A 24,125-nucleotide genomic window follows, 5' to 3' on the forward strand; every position below is an offset into this window, starting at 1 on the left:
ACTGTTGAGATTAAAAAGCTCATAGGATAAAAAATTTACTGCAACCAAACGGAGCAAGATCCACGTCATTTTTAAAGTCAGTTGTTTCACAACTGAATTCGGATGCAATTAATGACGTGGATCTATTCAAGGGCCTTTCTTTAGCTCTTGCATATAGAGGGTGTTGCATCTCTTATTCCTCTATTTTTATACAGGTGGATCAAAGGGTTAGGATCACTTTCTTTAGAAGAATTTTTTGGCCAAGATCTATCTACAGTGAAGATCGATAAATGAATGGCTTATATCATATGAAGTGGGCAATCTCATTCCGGAGACAGAGAGATGATATATATATATATATATATATAGAGAGAGAGAGAGAGAGGGTAGATGTGGGTTGGAAGAGAGTGGACATGAAGCGAGGGGTAGAGAGAAAGAGAGCATATGGGCCTATGGGGCTTCACCGAGAGGGTATACAACTTACATCACTTTGGGGTAAATAACGAGCGAAGGGATAAGTCAAGTACCCCTCATGAGGCGTATAGTTGTACATTATGTCTTGGAACAACCACCACTTTTTGTAGGGGTAAATAAATGTTTTACGCCCTATTTACCCCACTGGAACAAGCACAAGAAAAATGGTATATAACGATCATTGTTAGGATTTTTAGCTAACAATTACTATATATAGACGATCATTATTATTATTTTTGCTAACATTCACCCTTGGGCCCCACATATTCGACTTGGATGTGATTGGATCTGCCAATCCGTCTAGTGAACATAAGTAGGGGTGAGCATTATTCGGTTAAAACCGAATTAACCATTTCGGTTCGGTCATCAGGTTAATCGGTTCTGTTTCGGTTTTCACATTTTACAAAATCTGGTTTTCGGTTTCGGTTTCGGTTTCAGTTTTCCCAATAATTATTTTGGTTTTACCGAAAACCGAAGTTCTATAGTCCTATTCTTTCCTAGGAAAGGTAAAGAGAGTACAGGAGGTTGTGCCAGGTGGGTTCACATCATGAAGACTCAGTGGAAGTGATACGCTAGCCTCGTTTTTAACATTATTATTTCTTTACACTAAAGGGGTTGTACCAACTACCAAGTAGAAAAAGGGGGAACATATAATTTCGAGCTTTTAATACTTAGTTGAGAAATCATTGACTGGCAGCCTGTGATAGTCAAAAGTATTGCAAGGAGTTACATCACATTAATGACTGATTAACTGTCCATTACTTTTCAATTTATGGAAAAATGATATCTCCACGCCTTTTGTTTGCAAAAAAACGTGAAAAATACTTAAAAGGGAGTGGAAATATCACTTCCTTTGAGAATACCTAAACTTTTGTTGCAGGAGCTTTGATTAAAGTTTATTTTCTTTATTGGCACTATACCCAAACATCTGGTTTGTTCTTGGGATTTTCTTCTTTACGTGAGAAGAAGATATGGCAGAAATAGCACAAGTATTTGTATCCCATCTTCTTGATGCAATGTTTGGCAAAGAATCAGCATTACAAGACATTAAATCCATATGGGGTTTTGAGGAGGAGCACTTTGAACAGTATAAAAAAAAGGGAAAAAAAACTAGAAGGTATTCTCATGCTCTCTCTCACTCGATTTAGTTAAGAAGAAAGAGAAGAAGAGGCTTGTCATCTCTCTCAGATCATCCACCTCCACCATCACTGTAAGTCTCTCTCTCTCTCTCCATCAATTTGGTCTTTTGCTTAGGAAAATTGTTGTGTTGTGGTTAGGTTGTTCAATTTGGTTTTACCCGAACTAACCGAACAACCAAAAATTTTATTCGGTTTCGGTTTCAACTAAATTCGGTTTCGGTTTCTGTTCCAATTTTGGAAAACCGAAATAATTTCGGTTTCACGATTTCGGTTTTTTCGGTTCGGTTATAACCGAATACATACCCCACATAAGGTCAGATAATCCTCATCTTGATCTATAAGGCCTCATTTAGGGTTTGGCCAAGAGAATTTCAAGTGTTCATTCTTGTAGGTCTTAATCTTACAAATGGCACATCTGTTTTTCATGTGAACTCTTTTTTCAACTCGAACCCAACCCGACCCAAGTTCAACCGGACCCAACCCATCCAAACCAGACATTTTTATGGGAGTTGATATCCAAACTCACATTTTTTTTTTTTATAATGACCTCACTTTCTTAAACACTTTTATAATAGGATGTTGGTAGCTCTTGGGGAACCATAACTGGCATTAACAATTAACTAGAAAATTATAAATTAAAGAGAAGAGTGCCATTATCAAACAGGGAGTGCAAATCTCATTTTTAGTATACGTAACAACAGACTATTATCATCAAATCAAAATGGAGTCAAAGAAAATGGGCTGGACGACCAATAAAAAAGGTGGAAATGGGACAAAATATGTCTATTAGGAAAGAGCCTAAGAACCAGCCTTTTTACATTTTCCAAGTAAAATAATAGAAACTATTTTTCAAGTAAACTAAGAACAACACAGCTACATTGTCGTTTTACCAAATATCAATAGTTCTAGCTATCTAATACCAAATGCTACAAAAGTCCCCCCAAAAGACCTTGACTTTAAGTCAATTTCCTGGATTCCAGAAAACTCTTGCTCTTGTGTTCAATGGAAGAGATGTATTCAAGGAATGCAGCGAAGTCCGTGTCCTTGAAACGCCTTGGATTTTCTTCGTTGATGAGTTGTGGTGAAGGCCTGACTATGTTTTCGAAGGGCAGACTGTGCAAAGAAGCGATGGAGATGCGAGAATTGGTGGGATTCACAAGAACTCTGTGCAACACACTCTTGTATCTCCCATTGCTAAATATCTGCCATCACATCACATCAGATTAATTGAATCACCACAATAATTTTTTATAACAAGGGAATGATATTTCCACCCCCTGTACTAAGTAGTGAGTGACTTCAAATCCAGAGGTTAATCATAGTCTGACAACTTAACGTAGGTGTAGCTTCGGTCGGGCTCATTCTGGATTAAAGCCAATTTTGGCTCGGGTTGAGTTCGGTTAGGGTTGGAAAAAGGTCCAACCCAATTTATTTTTGGGTTAGGTTAGTGTTGATGCCTTGGGAACACAACCCGAACCCGACCCATCCTCTGACTTTATCACCATTTTAAAAGTTATGAGTTTTTTTTTTTTTTTTTTGGTATTTTTTTCTGCTTTTGCCTCGGGTCAACCCTGTTGAAGTATATATCATTAAATAACACAACTCTAACAGTTTGAACTTTTGGAGTAATTGGTTGTATCACATGGTATTAGAGTTATTGCCTGATAGGTCCTGGGTTCAAAACTCAAGAACTCCTTGATATTAGAAATCCATGTGTATAGCCAAACCATAAGAGGGGCCACATGTGCCACGTGTACGACCAACCTAAAAAAGAGGGAAAAGAGGGGGCACAGTTGAGGGGGAGTGTTGAATTATAAATGATTAAATAACACCAACTCTAATAGCTTAAGCTTTTGGAGTTTTGGAGTAATTGGTTATTTCACAAACCTGAACATATCCCGAATCAACCCCACCCAATTTGGGAAAAATGGGTTAGATAGGCTAGGTTAGGGTTGACCCTCCTTGACCCGAGGCTAGAGTTGGGTTGGGTTAGTGTGGAGGGAATGCTATATTTAGGGTTTGGGTAGGGTTTGCGTCAACCCAGCCCAAGTTGCACCCCATAGTTGAAATATCATGTTCATTCTTTTCGGTCCGAGTTCGAGTTTTTGAACATTAATAAATACGATTAGGGTTTCGATCAACCGACCTCAAGATGATCCCCAACGTTGATGACAAGGGAGCCATGGAGCGGTTCGATTGTAACCCACTCCCCTTTAGACATGATTTGGAGACCTTGGATGCTGTCTTGGAGGAGCAATGTGAGGAAGCCATAGTCAGAATGTGGAGGGATGCCTAGTGTAAGATCAGGTTCGGGGCACCACGGGTAGCAATTGATAACCATTAGCTGGCTCCCATCTTCAAATTCATTTAGAATATCCTCGTCTGCTAATCCCAAGCTCTCGATGATGGCTTTCATGAGCATGAAAAACAAAGTTTCCATGTGCTTTGCATAAGAAACAATTTTTTCCCTGTGTATAAAAAAATAATTACAATTAAGTGTATTTCGAAGGGTTAGGATGATCCTATGGAGCTGATTTTTTGGGCACACCCTATCTATGTAAGGGCCTATCAAATGAATGCTTTGGATCATCCGAACAATGTGGGCCCACATGATTTTTTGAGCTCTTGCTCAGATAACTTATCTGAGGTATCGCGCAGAAAACGTTCCCCCTTTATATATATATATATATATATATATATATATATATATATATATATATATATATATATATATATATGAGGAAACTGTTGGTGAGCTTAAGCTCACCAAACTTATGGTGAGCTAGCTTGCCCAATCACATGGGCCCCACATTTTGGGGAGTGATCCAAACCATTCATTTGCAAGGCCTTATCATAGATAGGGGGTGTACCAAAAATCAGCTCCATAGGATCATCCTAACCCCTCCATTTGTGGAGGACAAAAATGGGGCAAATTTGTATCTGTCCATTTTTGTCCTCCACAAATGGAGGGGTTAGGATGATCCTATGGAGCTGATTTTTGGTACACCCCCCATCTATGTAAGGGACTTTCAAATGAATGGTTTGGATCATCCTAACAAAGTGGGCCCCCATGTGATTGGGCAAGCTAGCTCACCAACAGTTTATTCTATATATATATATATATATATATATATATATATATATATATATATATAACAGTAGATATGATTTCCAAGATGCTCTTCATAGCCATGGTTAATAGGTGGAATGCCATTATCAAAACAAAGTGGGGGGGAAAAATATAGGAGGGAAAATTTCTAATTTTTGAAAAAACAATTCCATATATTGAAAATGACTTAAAATATTGCTTGAAAAATCATTTTCCACTGAAAACTTTGTAAGATAAAATTTCCTTAAATCTACACAACCCAAGTTCTCCAGAAATATTCGATGAATTGTCCCTATGTAGGCACCTAAAAATAAAAATAATTCTAAGAATCGAACCTAAACATGCCGTTTTGAACCTAAACGATGCCGTTTTGAAATTGATAATTGAAAATGATAATAATGAGATACGAGCCTAGAAAAGATACCTTATTGATCAAAATTCTATATATATGATCATTCAATTATGGTGGTACTTGCTTGCTGCAATGAGCTAGACTAGCTGTTGCTCTCAAACCAGGGTGCAACTCGGGCCAATTTTTGGGAATTCGGGTTGAGCTTTTACAGTAAATGCGGGGCAGGTTCGAGTTGATTCCAATCTTTTTTAGCAAAAGCTCAACCAGACCTGACCTAAGTTACATCCTACCTCAGAATCCTTGAATTTGATAATGAGCATATACATGTGAGATGCATAAGTGTCTAGAGCTACCTTTCTTAGTTTTCCTTTTCCTTTTTTTTTTCATTTTTTTACATGTGTTAAGATTGGCTAGGGATATTAAGATCGGGGTCAGCCGGTCCACCTCCTCTGCCCTAACCTTAGGAAACTAGACATTGACACACAGCTATATGTTGTTATTGCGAAATATTTCCAAAAAGAAGAAGAACTTGTATACACTTAAAAAGTTATATACGTTGTCATTGTAGAGAGTAGATATATGTTTATAGTCACATACACTTAAAAATTGGCGTAAATACGTTATGCGTATAAATTATTTTACGTCTAAAGAGACAAAATATTTGTAAGAAGTTAGATTCCAATTTATCTTTTTCTTTTGTAGAGTTAGGCAAATCAGAGAGATTGAACTATAGGAAGTGAAGTGGCTCCTCACCTTAAATCAATAGGAGTAGAAGGCCAATAAGGGAGGAGATCCAATAAGGGATGACAATTTAACTTCAAGAAATCCCTCCAACAAAAGATACCATCTATGTTCTGATTGAAGCTGGTTCCATATCGGACTGCTGCTCGCATATCGGTTGACATGTACTTTGCTCTTTCCTCGAAAGGGAGCTCGAAAAATCGGCGGCTGACATCCATCACACTACTTATAATATCACAAGGAATCCCATGATTTGTTACCTGCACCAACCCAAAACCATAGTTAGCAAAACATGATTTGGCAAAAAACGGGAAGGGAAAAATTCGGGTTTAATAAGGTATTGGTTCAAGAAAACATAGTAAAAAAACAGCCAATAGTAAAATTTAGCAGGGTAAAGTCGAAAAGTTGGCCCAAATAATATGTTTAATACGTTCAAAACGTGTTTTAAACGTTTTCCATAAAAAAATGGAGTTTTTTTGCTGTAAAAGTTTCAAACGGAGTATTAAACAGCGAACTTTTTTTTTTTTTTTTTTTGGAAATGGCAAGATTGTATAAGATAAAAACTGGAGCCCGGATGGACCACCCCAAGAATAAAAGATATAACAATCAAAAGAAAGAGAAAAAAAAAAGGTTTTTTTCAACAGCAAACCTACAAAAGATGTTTTTTTACTGCTTAATACGGTGTTTTGCTAACAACATAGTAATCTCAATTATTTCATACCTGAAAGAACCCATATTCTTCACAAGCTTTCGCAAGAGATTTAAGGGTTTGTGATCTGTTATTGCTTTGTAAATCGGAAAGATCGATGATGGGAAGCTCGAGATTGAGTTTGTTGTTCTTCCCTTCTCCTCCATCTGTATTGGGTCGATCAGATATAGGTAAAATGTATTTGTTTGGAACCCTAGTTATTCCACTTTCACAAAGATGTCTCACTCCTTTCATGTATCTTTTCTCTAATGGATCATTCTCCATTTTGTTCTTAACTACCAAGCCCATAGCCATTGCCATAGAGAGAGAGAGAGAGAGAGAGAGAGAGAGAGAGAGAGAGATTTAGAGAGAGATTTTTCAACTACGAATGGGATGAAAGTAAGCAGTTATGAATGGTGTATTTATAGTTGAAATATTTGGACAACAGTGTAAGGTTTAGAAAGGCGGTTTCGGTTTCACCAATCCCGAGGATTTGTTCTATACTGCAAGAAATCATTGACTTAGTTGAGTCAGAGCACGAGGTGGGGACTCTAGAGTTCCCCGTCCTCTCCGAAAAAAACTCAAACTTTCCCTCTCTCGATCTTGACATGACATGAGGATATATAAATAGAGATTTAAATGTAGTAGGCCATGTATAGCTGACTTTTGTATGTTCACCGCCGACTATATTGTTTCCCTTGTATGCCCCTATGCAACCTACATAGTTAATATATTTAGGTCTTGTTTGTTTTGGATTTTGAGTATCAATTGTGACTCCCAAACTGATTATCGGACTCAAAATTACGTTTAATTTTGAGTCTAATAATCAGGAGTCCAACCTAAAATTAAGTAATTTTGAGTACAACCTAAGATATATCACGTATAATTTTGATTGCAATAATTAGTTTTGGACTCACAATCGGTTCTTAAAATCTAAAGCAAACCGGGGGCGATGATATTCGCACTTAGGAGTGCAACTTGGCCCTGGTACAACCCGATTTCGGCTTGGGCTGGGTTTGCATTTCCTCGGGTTCATATAATTTCGAGTTCTGTTATTTTAACATGATTTTTCAAAATCTTAGGGTCATGTGTTATATACTTTTTGTTTCTTTTTTGCTTCAGGATATCCAACCCAATTTAGAAAATTGTGTTGGACGAGTTACGTTAGGGTTGAGAGATTTAGAGGAGTGTTGTGTGAGGATTGACCTCCCTTACCCCAAGTTGGGGTTAGAATTGAGGTAATGCTTACTCAGGTTGGGCTAGGATTGGCCTCAACACGACCCAAGCCGCTCGAGTTGATCCTCTATTCGTATTCCCTTGTTTCAATAGTGACGCTCCTCTTTGTTTTTCCCATTTCTAATTATCTGTTAAAGGTTCTCTAAGTCTAAAAAATCTATAAAAAACCATACAGAAAAGAGTTTAATAGAGTGAGGAGTGGCATTTTCAAAAAATGAGGGAGTGTAGATATCATTTCCCTAAATTTATAAAGAAATACGTAAGGGGTGATTGATTTATCCCTCGTTTTAGTCATCCATTTTTATAAGTAGATTTTCTATCACTTGTACTAACAGCTTACAAAGAGTTGGCCAAACCAATGAAAAAATTCTAAATAAAAGAGATGGTGTCAATGTCATTTTCCATTAAACAAACTAAAAAACTCTTGTTTTCTTTGCTTCTTGTTCTTTTATTTATGAAAATATACAAATCGTATGATAACTATTGATTATAGAGAAATAGAGGGAGAGAAAGATGGATGTTATGTGCATTAACATATAATGTACTACGGGTAATCCTAAGAGTTCATAGTATATAACAAGAGAATGCCTAGGAAATTTCGCAAAAAGCCATTTCGGGGCTCATCTTTTCAGGAGAGAACAGCCATGGGAGATGAATTAAAGAACAAGTCAAATCACGCTACGAGGTGGCTGTTCTCTCCTGAAAAAGAACCATGGAATGGCTTTTTTTTACAAATTTGCATAGCCTTTCCCATATGATATAGTGATTAACCTAATTATGGGGTAAACCAATTTTCTTCTCAAACCTGGCTCTCTTGAATGTTATGGTGTTTGTTTGCCAAAGTAACATCCAAATCCCTAGAGATTATCAGACAAGAAACATGAGTAGTAATTGTATGTCTGTTGACATGGCATCACTAGCATTTACATATGAAATATCCTAAAAAAGAAGGGATTTCTAGGTAATCCTCACCTCCCCTCTCTCTTTCTCTCTACCTCTCTTGGTGAACTTGCATCCAAACAGAATAAAGAACATGACTTTGCCAGGGTTTTAATTGCATACAAAATCCTGCCCTCTCCATTGACTTTACTTCCCTAAAGAATGCTTCAGCATCTAAATAGACCCGTTAGAGGCATTTGGATACATGGATTTTATAATCGAGGATTGTAAAATCCTGGATTGTACAAGCTAAAACCTTGGTTTTATATTCCAGGCTTTAGCTTATAAAATCCAGGTTTTAGCCTGTGAAATCTAAAGATGCTCAATATATAGGGCGTTCTCTTCTAGACTTCATTAACAAAGAAAAAAAATATCTTGTTAGTAAAAAATAATAAAAATATCTTCTCCATAAGTATTAGAGTTTTTTAAACAAATAAGAAAAGACCTAAATAAAACGGTCTTAACTATTCACCTCCTACAATTGATATTAACTACCTAAAACATAAAATTACCTGAAGACTCAACCCAAACAAAGAAATAAGATATAAATAACAAAAACAGTATATGTTCATTGTATTTTCAATCGATAGCTTTATTATAGACAAAGAACAATCAAACAAAATATTGGATGACAATAACATTTTCCATTATTTTACTTCGATCCCATTTTTAAGACATATGAAAGAACAATTTTGGATGGCATTGCCTTTTCTTTGGTGAAAATTGAATGTAAATGCTCATTTAGGGCACGTTTGGCTACCATGAATTTGTCTTCATGATAAATTGGTGTATCCAAGCGGAGCTGAGGATGAACTGAATAAAAATCAAGAAACAAAAAACAGGAAACTAGTGTCTCAAAGTAATAGAAGTGGCTAACAATCAGGAAACAAAAAAACTCTACTTAAAATATGAACAACTTTTGTCCAGATTTTTAGCCACTTCCCACACTCATCTCGATCGTGCCTTCTCAAATCTCTCTCTTTCTCCCACTGCCCTACGCCTCTCCTACCACTTGGAGATACCGATTTATCATGAAAAAAATTTCCTAGCTGCCAGACATGTTCTTAGAGAAAGAAACAATATAAATAATGTTTATCAATTTGCTAATTACCACTATTAAAAAAAACAACAAAATCAATTTTGTAACTAATAATTCTCCTCATTTTTCTTGGCTCTCCGCGGATGTAATCAACACGAATATTATTTTGATCGTTTTCTCTTTAATAATAACACTAGGAGCTTATGTATCCAAGCTCGAGACAAGGCAATCTATCATAGCAAGGATTTCTAGGTGACATAGCACAAGTGACATACACACCCATATATTGTGTGTGCATGTCTAGGCAATTATTTTTTTGATGACATAGGGTGTCCCCACCCCACTTTGTAGAGTGGGACTAATTCCCTCCGGATGCGCGCAATCACCCGTAAACCACGCGCATCGGGCAAGCCCAGGGGGATTCGAACTCATGTCTAGGCAATTTGGCAAAGCCATTTCACACCCCTCTTTTTCACGAGGGAAATCCCACCTAAGCGTTGACTTTTTCATTTAATAACATTGAATCATTGCGTAAGTGGTATTTCCCTCGTGATAAAGAAGGGCTAAGAAATGTATTTTATCAAATTGCGTTGACACTCCCATGGATACATACATTGTGTGTGTGACTTGCTAGGGACCATGGCAGAAGGCATTTCACGGATGGACTGTTGCATGTGAGAGCAGCCACCTCGTATGAATAAAATAAATAAGACAAAATCTGCTGAAAAGTGAGCTTGTGTGGCTGCTCTCACATGCAACAGCCCATCCTCGAAATGCCTTCTGCCATGGTCGCTAGCAAATCCCTATCTATCTATATTTATATTTTTTTATTTATACATATGAGTGTAGGCAATTTTACAAAACCCATTTCGAAGACCATTATCAAAAGAGAATGCTTCTCTGCAATGATGCAAGATATTGAATAAAAAACTTGAAAGTCAACGCAATTTGGAATTTGCTGGGAAATTGCCTAGATACTCCCTATATATATATATAGAGAGAGAGAGAGCGCTCACCAAACTAATGGTGAGCTAGCTTGCCCAATCACATGGGTCCCACATTTTCTGTGGTGATCCAAACCATTCATTTGCAAGGCCCTATCATAGATAGGGTGTGTACCAAAAATCAGCTCCATAGGATCATCCTAACCCCTCCATTTGTGGAGGACAAAAATGGGCAGATTTGTGGACAAATAATGCCTGTCCATTTTGACCTCCACAAATGGATGGGTTAGGATGATCCTATGGAGCTGATTTTTGGTACACACCCCATCTATGTAAGGGCCTTTCAAATGAATGCTTTGGATCATCCTAACAAAGTAGGCCCCAATGTGATTGGGCGCTTAAGCTCACCAACACTTTCCTCATATATATATATATATATATATATATATATATATATATAGAGAGAGAGAGAGAGAGAGAGAGAGAGAGAGAGAGAGAGAGAGAGAGAGAGAGAGAGAGAGAGAGAGAGAAGGGTTGCAGCGCTCGAGCGCAGCTAAGCCACAGAAACAGGGGTGTGGGGCCATTGGGGGGTGATCCTAAGCATTCATTTGGAAGGCCCCCATCATGGATGGGGGGGCCTACCAAAAATCAACTCCATTGGATCACCAATGAGTGTCCAATTGTGGGGCAAAAAATGGACAAATTTGTGGGTAAACAATATCTGTCCATTTTTTGCCCCACAAATGAACACCCTAAGGTGATCCAATAGAGCTGATTTTTGGTGGACACCCTACCCATGAAAGGGCCCATCAAATAAATGCTTTGGATCCCACCCAAAATGTGGCCCCACCCTGTTTCTGTGCTCGAGCGCAGCAAATGCATATATATATATATATATATATATATATATATATATATATATATATAGAGAGAGAGAGAGAGAGAGAAAAGTGTAGCTACACATACGTGTAGCTAACTTAGCTACACCAACGGCTTAAAATACAATGGGCCCCACATTGTTTGGGTGATGCAAACCATTCATTTGATGGGCCCTCACATAGATAGGGCGTGCCAAAAAAATCAGCTCCATAGGATCATCCCAACCCTACGATTTGTGGAGGCAAAATTGGACGTGTTAAAACCTTCACAAATCTATCCATTTTTGCCTTCACAGTTTGAAGGGTTGGGATGATCCTATGGAGCTGATTTTTTGGGCACACCCTATCAATGTGAGGGCCTATCAAGTGAATGGTTTGGATCACCCAAATAATGTGAGCCCACTGTATTTTAAGCCGTCGGTGTAGCTAAGTTAGCTACACGTATGTGTAGCTTCACTTAACTCATATATATATATATGAGGAAAGTGTTGGTGAGCTTAAGCTCACCAAACTCGTGTAGCTTCACTTAACTCATATATATATATATATGAGGAAAGTGTTGGTGAGCTTAAGCTCACCAAACTTATGGTGAGCTTAAGCGCCCAATCACATTGGGGCCTACTTTGTTAGGATGATCCAAAGCATTCATTTGAAAGGCCCTATCATAGATGGGGTGTGTACCAAAGATCAGCTCCATAGGATCATCCTAACCCATCCATTTGTGGAGGTCAAAATTGACAGACATTATTTGTCCACAAATCTGCCCATTTTTGTCCTCCACAAATGGAGGGGTTAGGATGATCCTATGGAGCTGATTTTTGGTACACACCCTATCTATGATAGGGCCTTGCAAATGAATGGTTTGGATCACCACAGAAAATGTGGGACCCATGTGATTGGGGCGCTTAAGCTCACCAAACTGCTCACCATAAGTTTGGTGAGCTTAAGCTCACCACTTTCCTCTCTCTCTCTCTCTCTCTATATATATATATATATATATATATATATATATATATATATATATATATATAGAGAAAACATTTCCTACACACTTGTGTAGGTAGGTTACCTACACACTAGCTTAAAATACAGTGGGGGCCCACATTGTTTGGGTGATCCAAACCATTCATTTGAATGGTCCTCACAGAGATAGAGTGTCCACAAAAAATCAGATCCATAGGATCATCCCAACCTTACGATTTGTGGAGGTCAAATGGACGTGTATAAACTTTCACAAATTAGTCCATTTTTTGCCTCCACAGTTTGAATGGTTGGGATCATCCTATGGATCTGATTTTTTGTGGACACCCTATCTATGTGAGGACCATTCAAATGAATGGTTTGGATCACCCAAACAATGTGGGCCCCCACTCTATTTTAAGCTAGTGTGTAGGTAACTTACCTACACAAGTGTGTAGGAAATGTTTTCTCTCTCTCTCTCTCTCTCTATATATATATATATATATATATATATATATATATATAAAGTTAAGTGAAGCTACACATACGTGTAGCTAACTTAGCTACATCGACGGCTTAAAATACAGTGGGCCCACATTATTTGGGTGATCCAAACCATTCATTTGATAGGACCTCACATTGATAGGGTGTGCCCAAAAAATCAGCTCCATTGGATGATCTCAACCCTTCAAACTGTGGAGGCAAAAATGGACAGATTTGTGAAGGTTTTTACACGTCCAATTTTGCCTCAACAAATCGTAGGGTTGGGATGATCCTATGGAGCTGATTTTTTGGGCACACCCTATCTATTTGAGGGCCCATCAAATGAATGGTTTGCATTACCCAAACAATGTGGGGCCCACTGTATTTTAAGCCGTCGGTGTAGCTACACTTTTCTCATATATATATGAGAGAACGGTTCCTACACATATGTGTAGATAAGTTATCTATACACTAGCTTAAAATACAGTGGGGGGGCACATTATTTGGGTGATCCAAACCATTCATTTTTAAGGCCCTCACATAGATAGGGTGTCCACAAAAAATCAGATCCATAGGATCATCCTAACCATTCGAACTGTGGAGGCAAAAAATGGACTAATTTGTGAAGGTTTAAAGACATCCATTTTACCTCCACAAATCGTAGGGTTGGATCTGATTTTTTGTAGATACCCTATCTATGTGAAGGCCTTTAAAATGGATGGCTTGAATCACCCAAACAATGTGGGCCCCCACTCTCTACACATAGGTGTAGGAACCGTTCTCTCTCTCTCTCTCTCTCTATATATATATATATATATATATATATATATATATATATATATATATATATATATATATATATATGAGGAAACTGTTGGTGAGCTTAAGCTCACCAAACTTATGGTGAGCTAGCTTGCCCAATCACATGGGTCCCACATTTTGGGGAGTGATCCAAACCATTCATTTGCAAGGCCTTATCATAGATAGGGGGTGTACCAAAAATCAGCTCCATAGGGTCATCCTAACCCCTCCATTTGTGGAGGACAAAAATGGGGCAGATTTGTGTCTGTCCATTTTTGTCCTCCACAAATGGAGGGGTTAGGATGATCCTATGGAGCTGATTTTTGGTACACCCGCCATCTATGTAAGGGACTTTCAAATGAATGGTTTGGATCATCCTAACAAAGTGGGCCCCCATGTGATTGGGCAAGCTAGCTCACCATAAGTTTGGTGAGCTTAAGCTCACCAACAGTTTCCTCTATATATATATATATATATATATATGCATTTGTTGCTCTCGAGCACAGAAATGCATGAGGAAAGTGAACCTACACACTCGTGTAGCTAACTTAGCTACACCGACCGCTTAAAATACTGTGGGCCCACATTGTTTGGGTGATCCAAACCATTCATTTGATAGGCCCTCACATTGATAGGGTGTGCCCAAAAAATCAGCTCCATAGGATCATCGCAACCCTTCAAACTATGGAGGCAAAAATGGACAGATTTGTGAAGGTTTTTACACGTCCATTTTTGCCTCCGCAAATCGTAGGGTTGGGATGATCCTATGGAGCTGATTTTTTGGGCACAACCTATCTATATGAGGACCCCTCAAATGAATGGTTTGCATCACGCAAACAATGTGGGGCACACTGTATTTTAAACACGGGGTGTATAGCTACACTTCTCTCTCTCTCTCTCTCTCTCTCTCTATATATATATATATATATATATATATATATATATATATATATATATATATAATGGAAGTTTGTCCATTGCGTGGAGTAAAACCAAATCAGACAAGACAAATGAAAAGGTTGGCAATTCCCTTACAATATTAGTTAATAATGGCACTCCTCTCTTCATTTTACCATGGCAAGTAACTAATCTCAAGAGCCAATGCCATTTCTCTATATTTAGTATCGAGAATTACATCCATACTCCCTTAAATTAATGCTAGCACTCTCTTCATGTTACACTTTCTTATTTAGCTTCTGTCTAGTCTGTTGTGGCAGCCAAAAAACTAGCACACCCAATTAGAAAAGTGTTTTAAATGACACTATGCGTGTGGGAATAGTTTCCAAAAGTTCTTAAATTTTAATTTCCAAAACAACTAAGTTGGATATTGTAATGCAATTGTTTTAATTAGTTAGACCCATTCTCCTTGGACTTGTCTTAACTTAATATACAATGAACATGTGGTAGCTTGGGATTAATTAAGATTTTCTTTTAGACTAGGTTTATAAAAATTAATAGCATATACCTTGTTGCTCCCTAACTAATTGAAATTGATAGCTTTTTTAACCTCATGCCCTTTCACTTAGGTCACAAGGTTCTTATAGTATATTCTCTTAGCATGCATGACCTAAGACCCCAAGTCAAATCCACAGTAGTCTTCTTTGTCATCCTTTGTCTTTTCTTCTTTGTTTGTTCTTCTCCATTCATTGTATGGTTGGGAACCACATCAGCTATAGAATATTATAAGTGTATTTTCTTAGCTTCCTTAGATCACAGGTAATAAGCAATCATGCATGCTCTTTGAGGCTGTTTTTAGACCTTTCCTCTCCCATATATTCTTGCAGAGAAGTCTTCCTATCTATCTGTCTCCATGTATACACTTATCTGTATACCTTGTGGGTGTCATTTATAATATGCATATTTTCCCCTTCTTAGAGAAGCATCATAATCTTGCACTGCCTTTCAATCATACTCTAAGAAAGAGAATGTGAGGAAAATTGATTGTTGGCCCTTGATTAGGATACTCACTAATTTATATTTTACTTACTAAGAAGAATGCCCATGTTGCACTTCGGAAAAAAAAAAGTTCAGAGTAGGATAACTATTACTCCAAAAGCTTAATTTGTTAGAGATGGTGTAATTTAATTGTTTATACCTTAACACTCCCCCTCACGTGTGGCTCCTCTTTTTTGGGTTGGTTGTACATGTGGCACATGTGACCCCTCTTTTGGTGGGTTGGCTGTTTGCATGGATTTTAAAGATCAAGGAGTTGTTGGGTTTTGAACCCAGGATCTACCATGAGGCAACTGATACCATCTGAAACAACCAATTACTCCAAAACTTAAGCTATTGGAGTTGGTGTTATTTCATCATTTATACTTCAATACTTTTCACATCCAAATTTTCTTTTTTATTAGAAAAACAATATATAAATTCAAGGGAATTGCTAGCGTCCATCACAAAAGGCATTTTGCGGCTGGTTTGTCGCATCAAGAGGTGGCTGGTCTGACATGCAACAGACCAGCCGTGAAATGGCTTTTGCAATGGACCCTAGCAAATCCCTAGATTCAAATATCCAATTACCAAATTAAACTTTCATTCTATTTTTTTTAAGGGAAATGATTTTAGCACTCCACTCTTTTGATAGGTGGTGAAAGCTTCTTGTCTTTTAGTGTTTAAATAACGTTTTGACAGCCCTTTAAACAGTAAAAGACAATAAGCATTTTGGGAACGGTAAATAACCTTTTGACAGCCCTTTAAACGCTAAAAGAAGCTTTTACCACCTATAAAAGAGTGGAGTGCTAAAATCATTTCCCTTTTTTAATTTTACAGTAACAATACAATTTTGATATGGTTATATATTATATCTTATTACTCCATTACTTAATTTGATCTCTAGAAATATAATTATTTTATTACTATTTTTTTATTATAATTCTACATATGTTAACCTCCATATAAACGCATTTACTACAAATTTATATTATGCATTTGGTATAGGTTACACGGTACCATTTAAATTATCACTGCTCAATACAGTATTCCTCAATTTTCCCCACAAATACACTTGATTATTGCCCTTTCCTACACTTTTTAGATAAATTTCAATACTCCATTAGCTAATTTTGTTTCTGTAAATGCAGCTCATGATTACTTTTCTTACAATCGGCACACACGGTACCATCCCACAAGGCATTTTGCGGCTGAGTTGTTGCATGTGGGAGCAGCCACATAGGCTAAGATTTTGTCTTCATTTAATTCACCTGAGGTGGCTGCTTTCACATGCAACAGCCCAGCTGCGAAATGCCATTTCCAAGGGTCCCTAGCATATATACATATAAGGGAAAAGGTTTCTGAGGTATTGCTCAGCCTGAGCAACCCTCTAAATACCCCATCTCCCGTAGTTGTTTGACTCATCCAACCCATTCATTCTATAGGTTATAGTAGGATTAGGGTTATGCTTATGGTTAGGGTTATGGGTTATGGGTATGGTTATGATTTGTGGAGGTTTTCAAATGGATGGCTAGGAATTAGGCTCCTATATATCGAATGGTTAGGATTATGGTATGGAGATGATTTCTTAGGAACACCCTATCTATGTGAAGTTCTATAGAATGAATGGGTTGGATGAGTCAAACTACATGGAGATGAAGTTTTATACTGCTTTGCTCAGGCTGCGCGATACCTCAGAAACCTCGCCCCTATATATATATATATATATATATATATATATATATATATATATATAGAGAGAGAGAGAGAGAGAGAGAGAGAGAGAGGAGCAGGTACTCCCTGGAGTAGATAACTTATCTACTCCCTAGCTTAAAATAACAGTTGGGGCTACATTGTTTGGGTGATCCAAACCATTTATTTGATGGACTCTCACATAGATAGGGTGTGCCTAAAAAATCAGCTCGATAGGATCATCCTAACCCTATGAACTGTGGAGGCAAAAACAGACGTGTATAAACCTGCACAAATCTGTCCATTTTTTGCCTCCACGGTTCATAGGATTAGGATGATCCTATCGAGCTGATTTTTTGGGCACACCCTATCTATGTGAGGGCCCATCAAATGAATGCTTTGGATCACCCAAACAATGTGGCCCCAACTGTTATTTTAAGCTAGGGAGTAGATAAGTTATCTACTCCAGGGAGTACCTACTCTTTTCTCATATATATATATATATATAGAGGAATTGAAACTAAGGGAATTATTTTAATTTCTCCCAAAAATCTGTGGGAATTACACATCACTTTTTTTTTTTACTTTTTTTAAAGAAGGCACCCATTCAACCCACATATTTACAATCCTACCCCCTCTTTCATGCTTTCTAACAAAGGCACCCATTAAAGCCACATAATTTCAATCCTACCCCCTCCTTTATGCTTTTTAACAAAGGCACTCATGAAAGCCACATAATTTCAATCTTACCCCCCTCCTTTATGCTTTTGTAATAAAAAATCTATAGGGTGATCTTAACCATCCGATGTAAGAGGAACAGCATATTATGGAAACCTCTATCTTTTGGACGGCTAGGATCAGCGTATGGAAATGATTTCTGGGGTACAACCTGTTGATGTTGTGTTCCATCACATGGACGGTTTGGATCAACCTGTGATGTGGTTCGTACAGTTCTTGGGCCGGGTACAGGCCCAAGATTCGTGACCTGTAAATTTTCCCTGGTCATTTTGACCTGGCCCGTGTCACCCGGACCCTTACGGGGCAGTCAAACCCTCCCATATTTTTCAAAATCTTTTTGATGGGCCCAAAAATTAATCTCTTCAAATCTTTGAACTGGTCTATCCCCCACAGTTGATGGGCCCAAATATTAATTTCTTCAAATCTTCGAACGAGGTAGGCCCCACCTATAATTTTCAAAATGAATTGTACTCACCGCCCCATGATCCAAAGCCTCCATTTGATAATCATAGCTCTCTGATCTAAAGAAAAACTGCATATTACGGAAACCTCTATAGATTGGAGAGTTGTGATCATCCAATGGAATTGATTTTTGGGGCACAACCTATTTACATTCTGGCCCATCAAATGAATGGTTTCGATCATCTTATGGTGTGGGTCGTACATTAACATTAAGGCCAAATTGTAGGCCCCACCCAGATTTTTCAAATTAAGTTTGCGGTCAACGCCATAGGATGATCCAAGCCGTCCATTTAATGGGCCGTGACGCAAATAGGTTGTGCCCCCAAAATCATTTCGATGGGATGATCGCAACCCTCCGATCCATAAGATTTCCGTAATATGCAGTTTCTCTATTGTCTATCATGAGAAGCTAAATATAATGTTTTCCCACTCCCCGTGCATCGCACGGGGTGTCCCACTAGTGTATATATATATATATATATATATATATATATATATATATGAGGAAACTGTTGGTGAGCTTAAGCTCACCAAACTTATGGTGAGCTAGCTTGCCCAATCACATGGGGGCCCACTTTGTTAGGATGATCCAAACTATTCATTTGAAAGTCCCTTACATAGATGGGAGGTGTACCAAAAATCAGCTCCATAGGATCATCCTAACCCCTCCATTTGTGGAGGACAAAAATGGATAGACACAAGTACACACCCTATCTATGATAAGGCCTTGCAAATGAATGGTTTGGATCACTCCCCAAAATGTGGGACCCATGTGATTGGGCAAGCTAGCTCACCATAAGTTTGGTGAGCTTAAGCTCACCAACAGTTTCCTCTATATGTATATATATATATATATATATATATATATATATATATATATATATATATATAGAGGAAAGTGAAGCTACACCGCCGGTGTAGCTAACTTAGCTACACCGCCGGCTTAAAATACAATGGGCCCACATTGTTTTGGTGATCCAAAGAATTCATTTGATTGGCCCTCACATAGATAGGGTGTCCACCAAAAATCAGCTCCATAGGATCATCCCAACCCTACGATTTGTGGAGGCAAAAATGAACGTGTAAAAACCTTCACAAATTTGTCCATTTTTGCCTCCACAGTTTGAAGGGTTGGGATGATCCTATGGAGCTGATTTTTGGTGGACATCCTATCTATGTGAGGGCCAATCAAATGAATGGTTTGGATCACCAAAACAATGTGAGCCCATTGTATTTTAAGCCGGCGGTGTAGCTAAGTTAGCTACACCGGCGGTGTAGCTTCACTTTCCTCATATATATATATATATATATATATATATATATATATATATATATATATATATATATATATATATATATATATATATATAGGGGAAACGTTTTCTGCGTGATACCTCAGATAAGTTATCTGAGCAAGAGTTCAAAAAAACATATGGGCCCACATTGTTTGGATGATCCAAAGCATTCATTCGGATAGTCCAAAGATAGATAGAGTGTGCACAAAAAATCTGTTCAACATGATTATCCCAACCCTTCTATTTGTGGAGGTTAAAGTGGATGGGTATAAACCTCCACAAATCTGTTCATTTTTAGTCTCCAAAAATCGAAGGGTTAGGATGATCCTATGGAGCTGATTTTTTGGGCACACCCTATCTATGAAAGGGCCTATCAAATGAATGCTTTGGATCATCCAAACAATGTGGGCCCACATGATTTTTTGAACCTTGCTCAGATAACTTATCTGAGCTTGAGCGTCAAAAACTCATGTGGGCCCATGTTTTTTGTAGACCTGCCAAACGGGTGGGTCGGGCCGGGTCAACCCGCGGGTGATGCGGGTGCGGGTCCATGGGTCGGGTGAGAAAATGACCCGCATTTTGGCGGGTCAAAATTTACGTGACCCGCGCGGCCCGCGGGTGGGCCGGGTCAATCCGCGGGTCACCCGCAAATATGGGATTGTAATAATTATTTTGATTTGACAGCCTCTATTTGCCTGTAATTGTCATAACCTCCAATATGTGATTTGGTATTTTTTTCGTAATTTTAAAATTTTATAACCCTTTCTAGGTAATTTTTCTTTCAAAACTTTATAATTTAGCTAATTTACTTTTTGTGGTGTAATGATTACTTTTTTACATATTTTCTAGGAACATTTTAGCAACATTTGGATGCGCACATCTTTGCATACACAAAGGCCACTTGCCGAGAAATTGCCAAAGGATAAGCTTGATAGCAAATTCTAATAAAATAAAAACCACATTTAAATGTTATCAACACTACTGGGCACTCTCACTTTATGTATGGCCCACACCATAGGATGATCCAAACCGTCCATTAGTTGGGCCATAGCCTAAATAGGTTATGCTCCAAAAATCATTTCCATAGGATGATCTTATCCCTCCAATCTGAATGTTAGAGGGTTGATCCTAACCCTCTATAGATCGGAGGGTTAGAATCAACCGATGGAAATAATTTTGGGGCATAACCTATTTAGGGTATGGCCCATCTAATGGACGGTTTGGAACTTTGGATAATCCTACGGTGCAGGACATACCGTACTTTTTATAAAGTGAGGAGTTACTCATAAAAAACAAACAGCGATGATAACATTCTCAAAAAGATTAAAAAATACTGTAAAAATGCGGGTGCCCGCGGGTTGACCCGACCCGACCCGTGTTTTTGCGGGTTGGGTCACCCGGGGGTTGGTTTTTGACTGGTCACGGAAACTTAGACCCGTGCCCGCAAATTTGCGGGTGGGCCGGGTCGACCCGCGGGCACGGGTCACTTTTGCCAGGTCTAGTTTTTTGGGGGGATCCAAAGCATTCATTTAAAATGCCCTATCATGGATAGAGTGTATACAAAAAATCAGGTCCATAAGATCATCCTAACCCTTCCATTTGTGGAGGGAAAAATGGACAGATGCGGTTTCTCCAAAAATCTGCCCATTTTTCCCTCCACAAATGGAAGGGTCAGGATGATCCAATGGAGCTGATTTTTTGTGGACACCCTATCCATGATGGGGGCTTGCAAATGAATGCTTTGGATCCCCCAACAATGTGGACCCACACCTGTTTCTTAGGCAATAACAAAACCAAGAGAAGCAATAACAACTGCAATTATCTCTATAGTCTTAGATTGACTAATTTTACAATACCAGCTACCTAGTCCTCATTAATTTCTATTCTATCATTCATTTTTAAAATGGTATCTCACTGAATCCCTATGCTATCATTGTATTTCCATGAACACATTCAAATATCCCATTACCCAATTTAACTTACAAAATTATAATATGATTATTACCTTATTTAAAATCTGTAATATAGACTTATTCATATCACCACTTTTTATTGTTCAATTTGTATCAGTGACAGTATTCCTCCGTTGTTATAACTGCATTCAATACAAATTTTCACCATCTACTTTACTCATATCAGTTAAGCACACTTTACAACCACACAACATAAAAAATAAGAGGAAGTCTAAACTGAAGGGAGCCCTTGCAAAAAAGAGGTGCAAGGGCTCCCCCATTGGCTGCGCATCACCATCATGTTTGACTTTTCAGCCGCTATTAATGCATGATGGTGATGCGCAGCCAATAGGAGAGCCCTTTCACCTCTTTTTTGCAAGGGCTCCCTTCAGTTTAGAATTCCTCAAAAAATAAATACACTTCTTTTAACATTTGTCACTTATAAAACCAACTATAAATGACATAATGTTGGTTTCCTAAAACATCAAAAATCTAAAATCTTGCAACATCTGCTTGGAAATAAAGAAGTTTACATAATATACAATGAATTCCCATTTAATTCTTATAATAATTAATTAAAATTCTAAATTAAAACATGCTTATTGACATTGGAACGTATCGATCGACATTGCAATCTATATATTTACAAAGAATATATTTTCTTCACACCATCAGATATGTCACTCTCAGGATGAATATTTTTAGGGAAATGTTATCAGCACTACTGTATTTTGATGAGGGCACTCTTCACTTTATTAAAAGTACGGTATAGCCCGCACCATAAGATGATCCAAACCGTCCATTAGATGGGCCGCATCGTAAATAGGTTGTGCCCCAAAAATCATTTCCACAGGTTGATCCTAACCTTCCGATCTATAGAGGGTTAGGATCAACACTCTAACATTCAAATCGGAGGTTAGGATCAACCTATGGAAATGATTTTTGGGGCACAACCTATTTAGGATGTGGCCCATCTAATGGACGGTTTGGATCATCCTATGGTGCAGGCCATACCGTACTTTTAATAAAGTGAGGACACCATTTCCCTATTTTTAATAGGTGTCATTAATACCATTTCCCTTGCCTCCGCTACTATTGATTTTAGAATCTTGCTCTTTTCTAATGTTTTATAAAATTGCATTTAATTTTAAAATTTTGTAGGCAATTTTTCAGTTGGTTCAATTAGTATATCTTCTCTAATTGAACACTTTTTGGCCTCAACCCTACTTTATTTGTCACGATAAAACTGCAATTACCTTATGTGAGCTTCAGTATGAACTCCTAAAGGTCTTAGGCTTTTTACAAAGATTTTCAGCCATGTCAACCAAAGAAAACAATATCTAATGCAGACATAAAGCTCTTACTGGTTTCCATCGTCGTTCTTGATTTGGTGGAGTTATCCCTCTCTTTAGATTTCGTTCTTGAGCTTTAGACGTGCCCAAGCTAGGCCAAGGCCGTATCCCTCCCACATGCTCCGGACAATGAAAAACTATCTAAACAACAGGGAAAACCTCTTCAAATTGGGGTATTTTTTCTAGTGTTGGAAGAGGGACCTAATGAGTATATATATATAGATTTGAGGAGGTCCCACCAATCTAGATCCTTCTTTACGTGCAATCTTTTTCTTACAAAAGTGGTCCTTCTTGTAATATGCTTTTTTTCTTAATGTATCCGGCAGGGGTCCGCCTAACCCCAGCTTGCCCATCAAAAAATATAAAAAAAGTGTTACTTAATGCCAAGTACGAGTCGGTCCTCCTAACCCCAGCTTGCCCATCAAAAAAAAGAAAAGAAAAGGTGGTACTTAATGCCAAGTATGAGTCGACCTGTATGTTCTTTCAGAACTCACCCTTTCCTTCTCTTAGAAACATATAGCAATCAACTCACTCATATGTCACATCTCTTTCTCTGTGTTATAGTTAATCTTAAATGGACCGAATTGTGGAGGCAGAATACCCATAAAGAAATGGATTAGAAAACCTCCAGAGATCTCCATGTCCATTCCCTTCAACTGAGTGGCCATGGCCATACCATTCATCTTCATGATATACTCAAATAAGATATGTTTGAGCATCCATTTGAGGTTGCTCCATTCCTTTCCTTGTCATTCCTTGAATTTCCCAAGTAGCATCCAGAGGTCAACACGTAGTTCGAAGTTCGAACTCAGGGCCCTATTTTTATTAATGTTGACCTCCATATATGTCTTTGTAGGATTGGTTTGTCGAGGGACTAAAGACCACTTCAATCAGTAGAGATGTGGAATGATTCTCAAGGTACAATCTGTTGGGTACATGA

The 24,125-nt window shown here is 38.0% G+C and overlaps 1 protein-coding gene across 2 annotated transcripts; it reads right to left on the reverse strand.

Annotated features, from left to right (window-relative positions):
• Window positions 1–2,316: 2,316 nt before the first annotated feature.
• Window positions 2,317–23,379, reverse strand: LOC143859270 (2-oxoglutarate (2OG) and Fe(II)-dependent oxygenase superfamily protein). 2 transcript variants are annotated; one of them, XM_077369979.1, is made up of 5 exons: window positions 23,198–23,379; window positions 6,516–6,649; window positions 5,807–6,054; window positions 3,739–4,060; window positions 2,317–2,794 (listed from the first exon to the last, which is right to left on the reverse strand). In XM_077369979.1, the coding sequence occupies exons 1-5, from the start codon at window positions 23,205–23,207 to the stop codon at window positions 2,549–2,551; spliced, it is 960 nt and encodes a 319-aa protein (XP_077226094.1). In that variant the 5' UTR covers window positions 23,208–23,379; the 3' UTR covers window positions 2,317–2,548. The 2 variants fall into 2 exon arrangements, with proteins under 2 accessions (XP_077226094.1, XP_077226095.1); XM_077369980.1 differs by lacking the exon at window positions 6,516–6,649.
• Window positions 23,380–24,125: the final 746 nt, after the last annotated feature.

The sequence above is a fragment of the Tasmannia lanceolata genome, unplaced genomic scaffold, assembly GCF_043159265.1.
Source record: "Tasmannia lanceolata isolate RefF3 unplaced genomic scaffold, GAP_Taslan_0.1 ptg000029l, whole genome shotgun sequence".
Classification (NCBI taxonomy): Eukaryota; Viridiplantae; Streptophyta; class Magnoliopsida; order Canellales; family Winteraceae; genus Tasmannia; species Tasmannia lanceolata.

Coding starts and splice junctions, on each gene's coding strand:
- LOC143859270 (XM_077369979.1), bottom strand. Junction 6,055..6,515: donor AAGAATATGGGTTCTTTCAG/GTATGAAATAAT, acceptor GGGTTGGTGCAG/GTAACAAATCATGGGATTCC. Junction 4,061..5,806: donor TCTACTCCTATTGATTTAAG/GTGAGGAGCCAC, acceptor TTTTATACACAG/GGAAAAAATTGTTTCTTATG.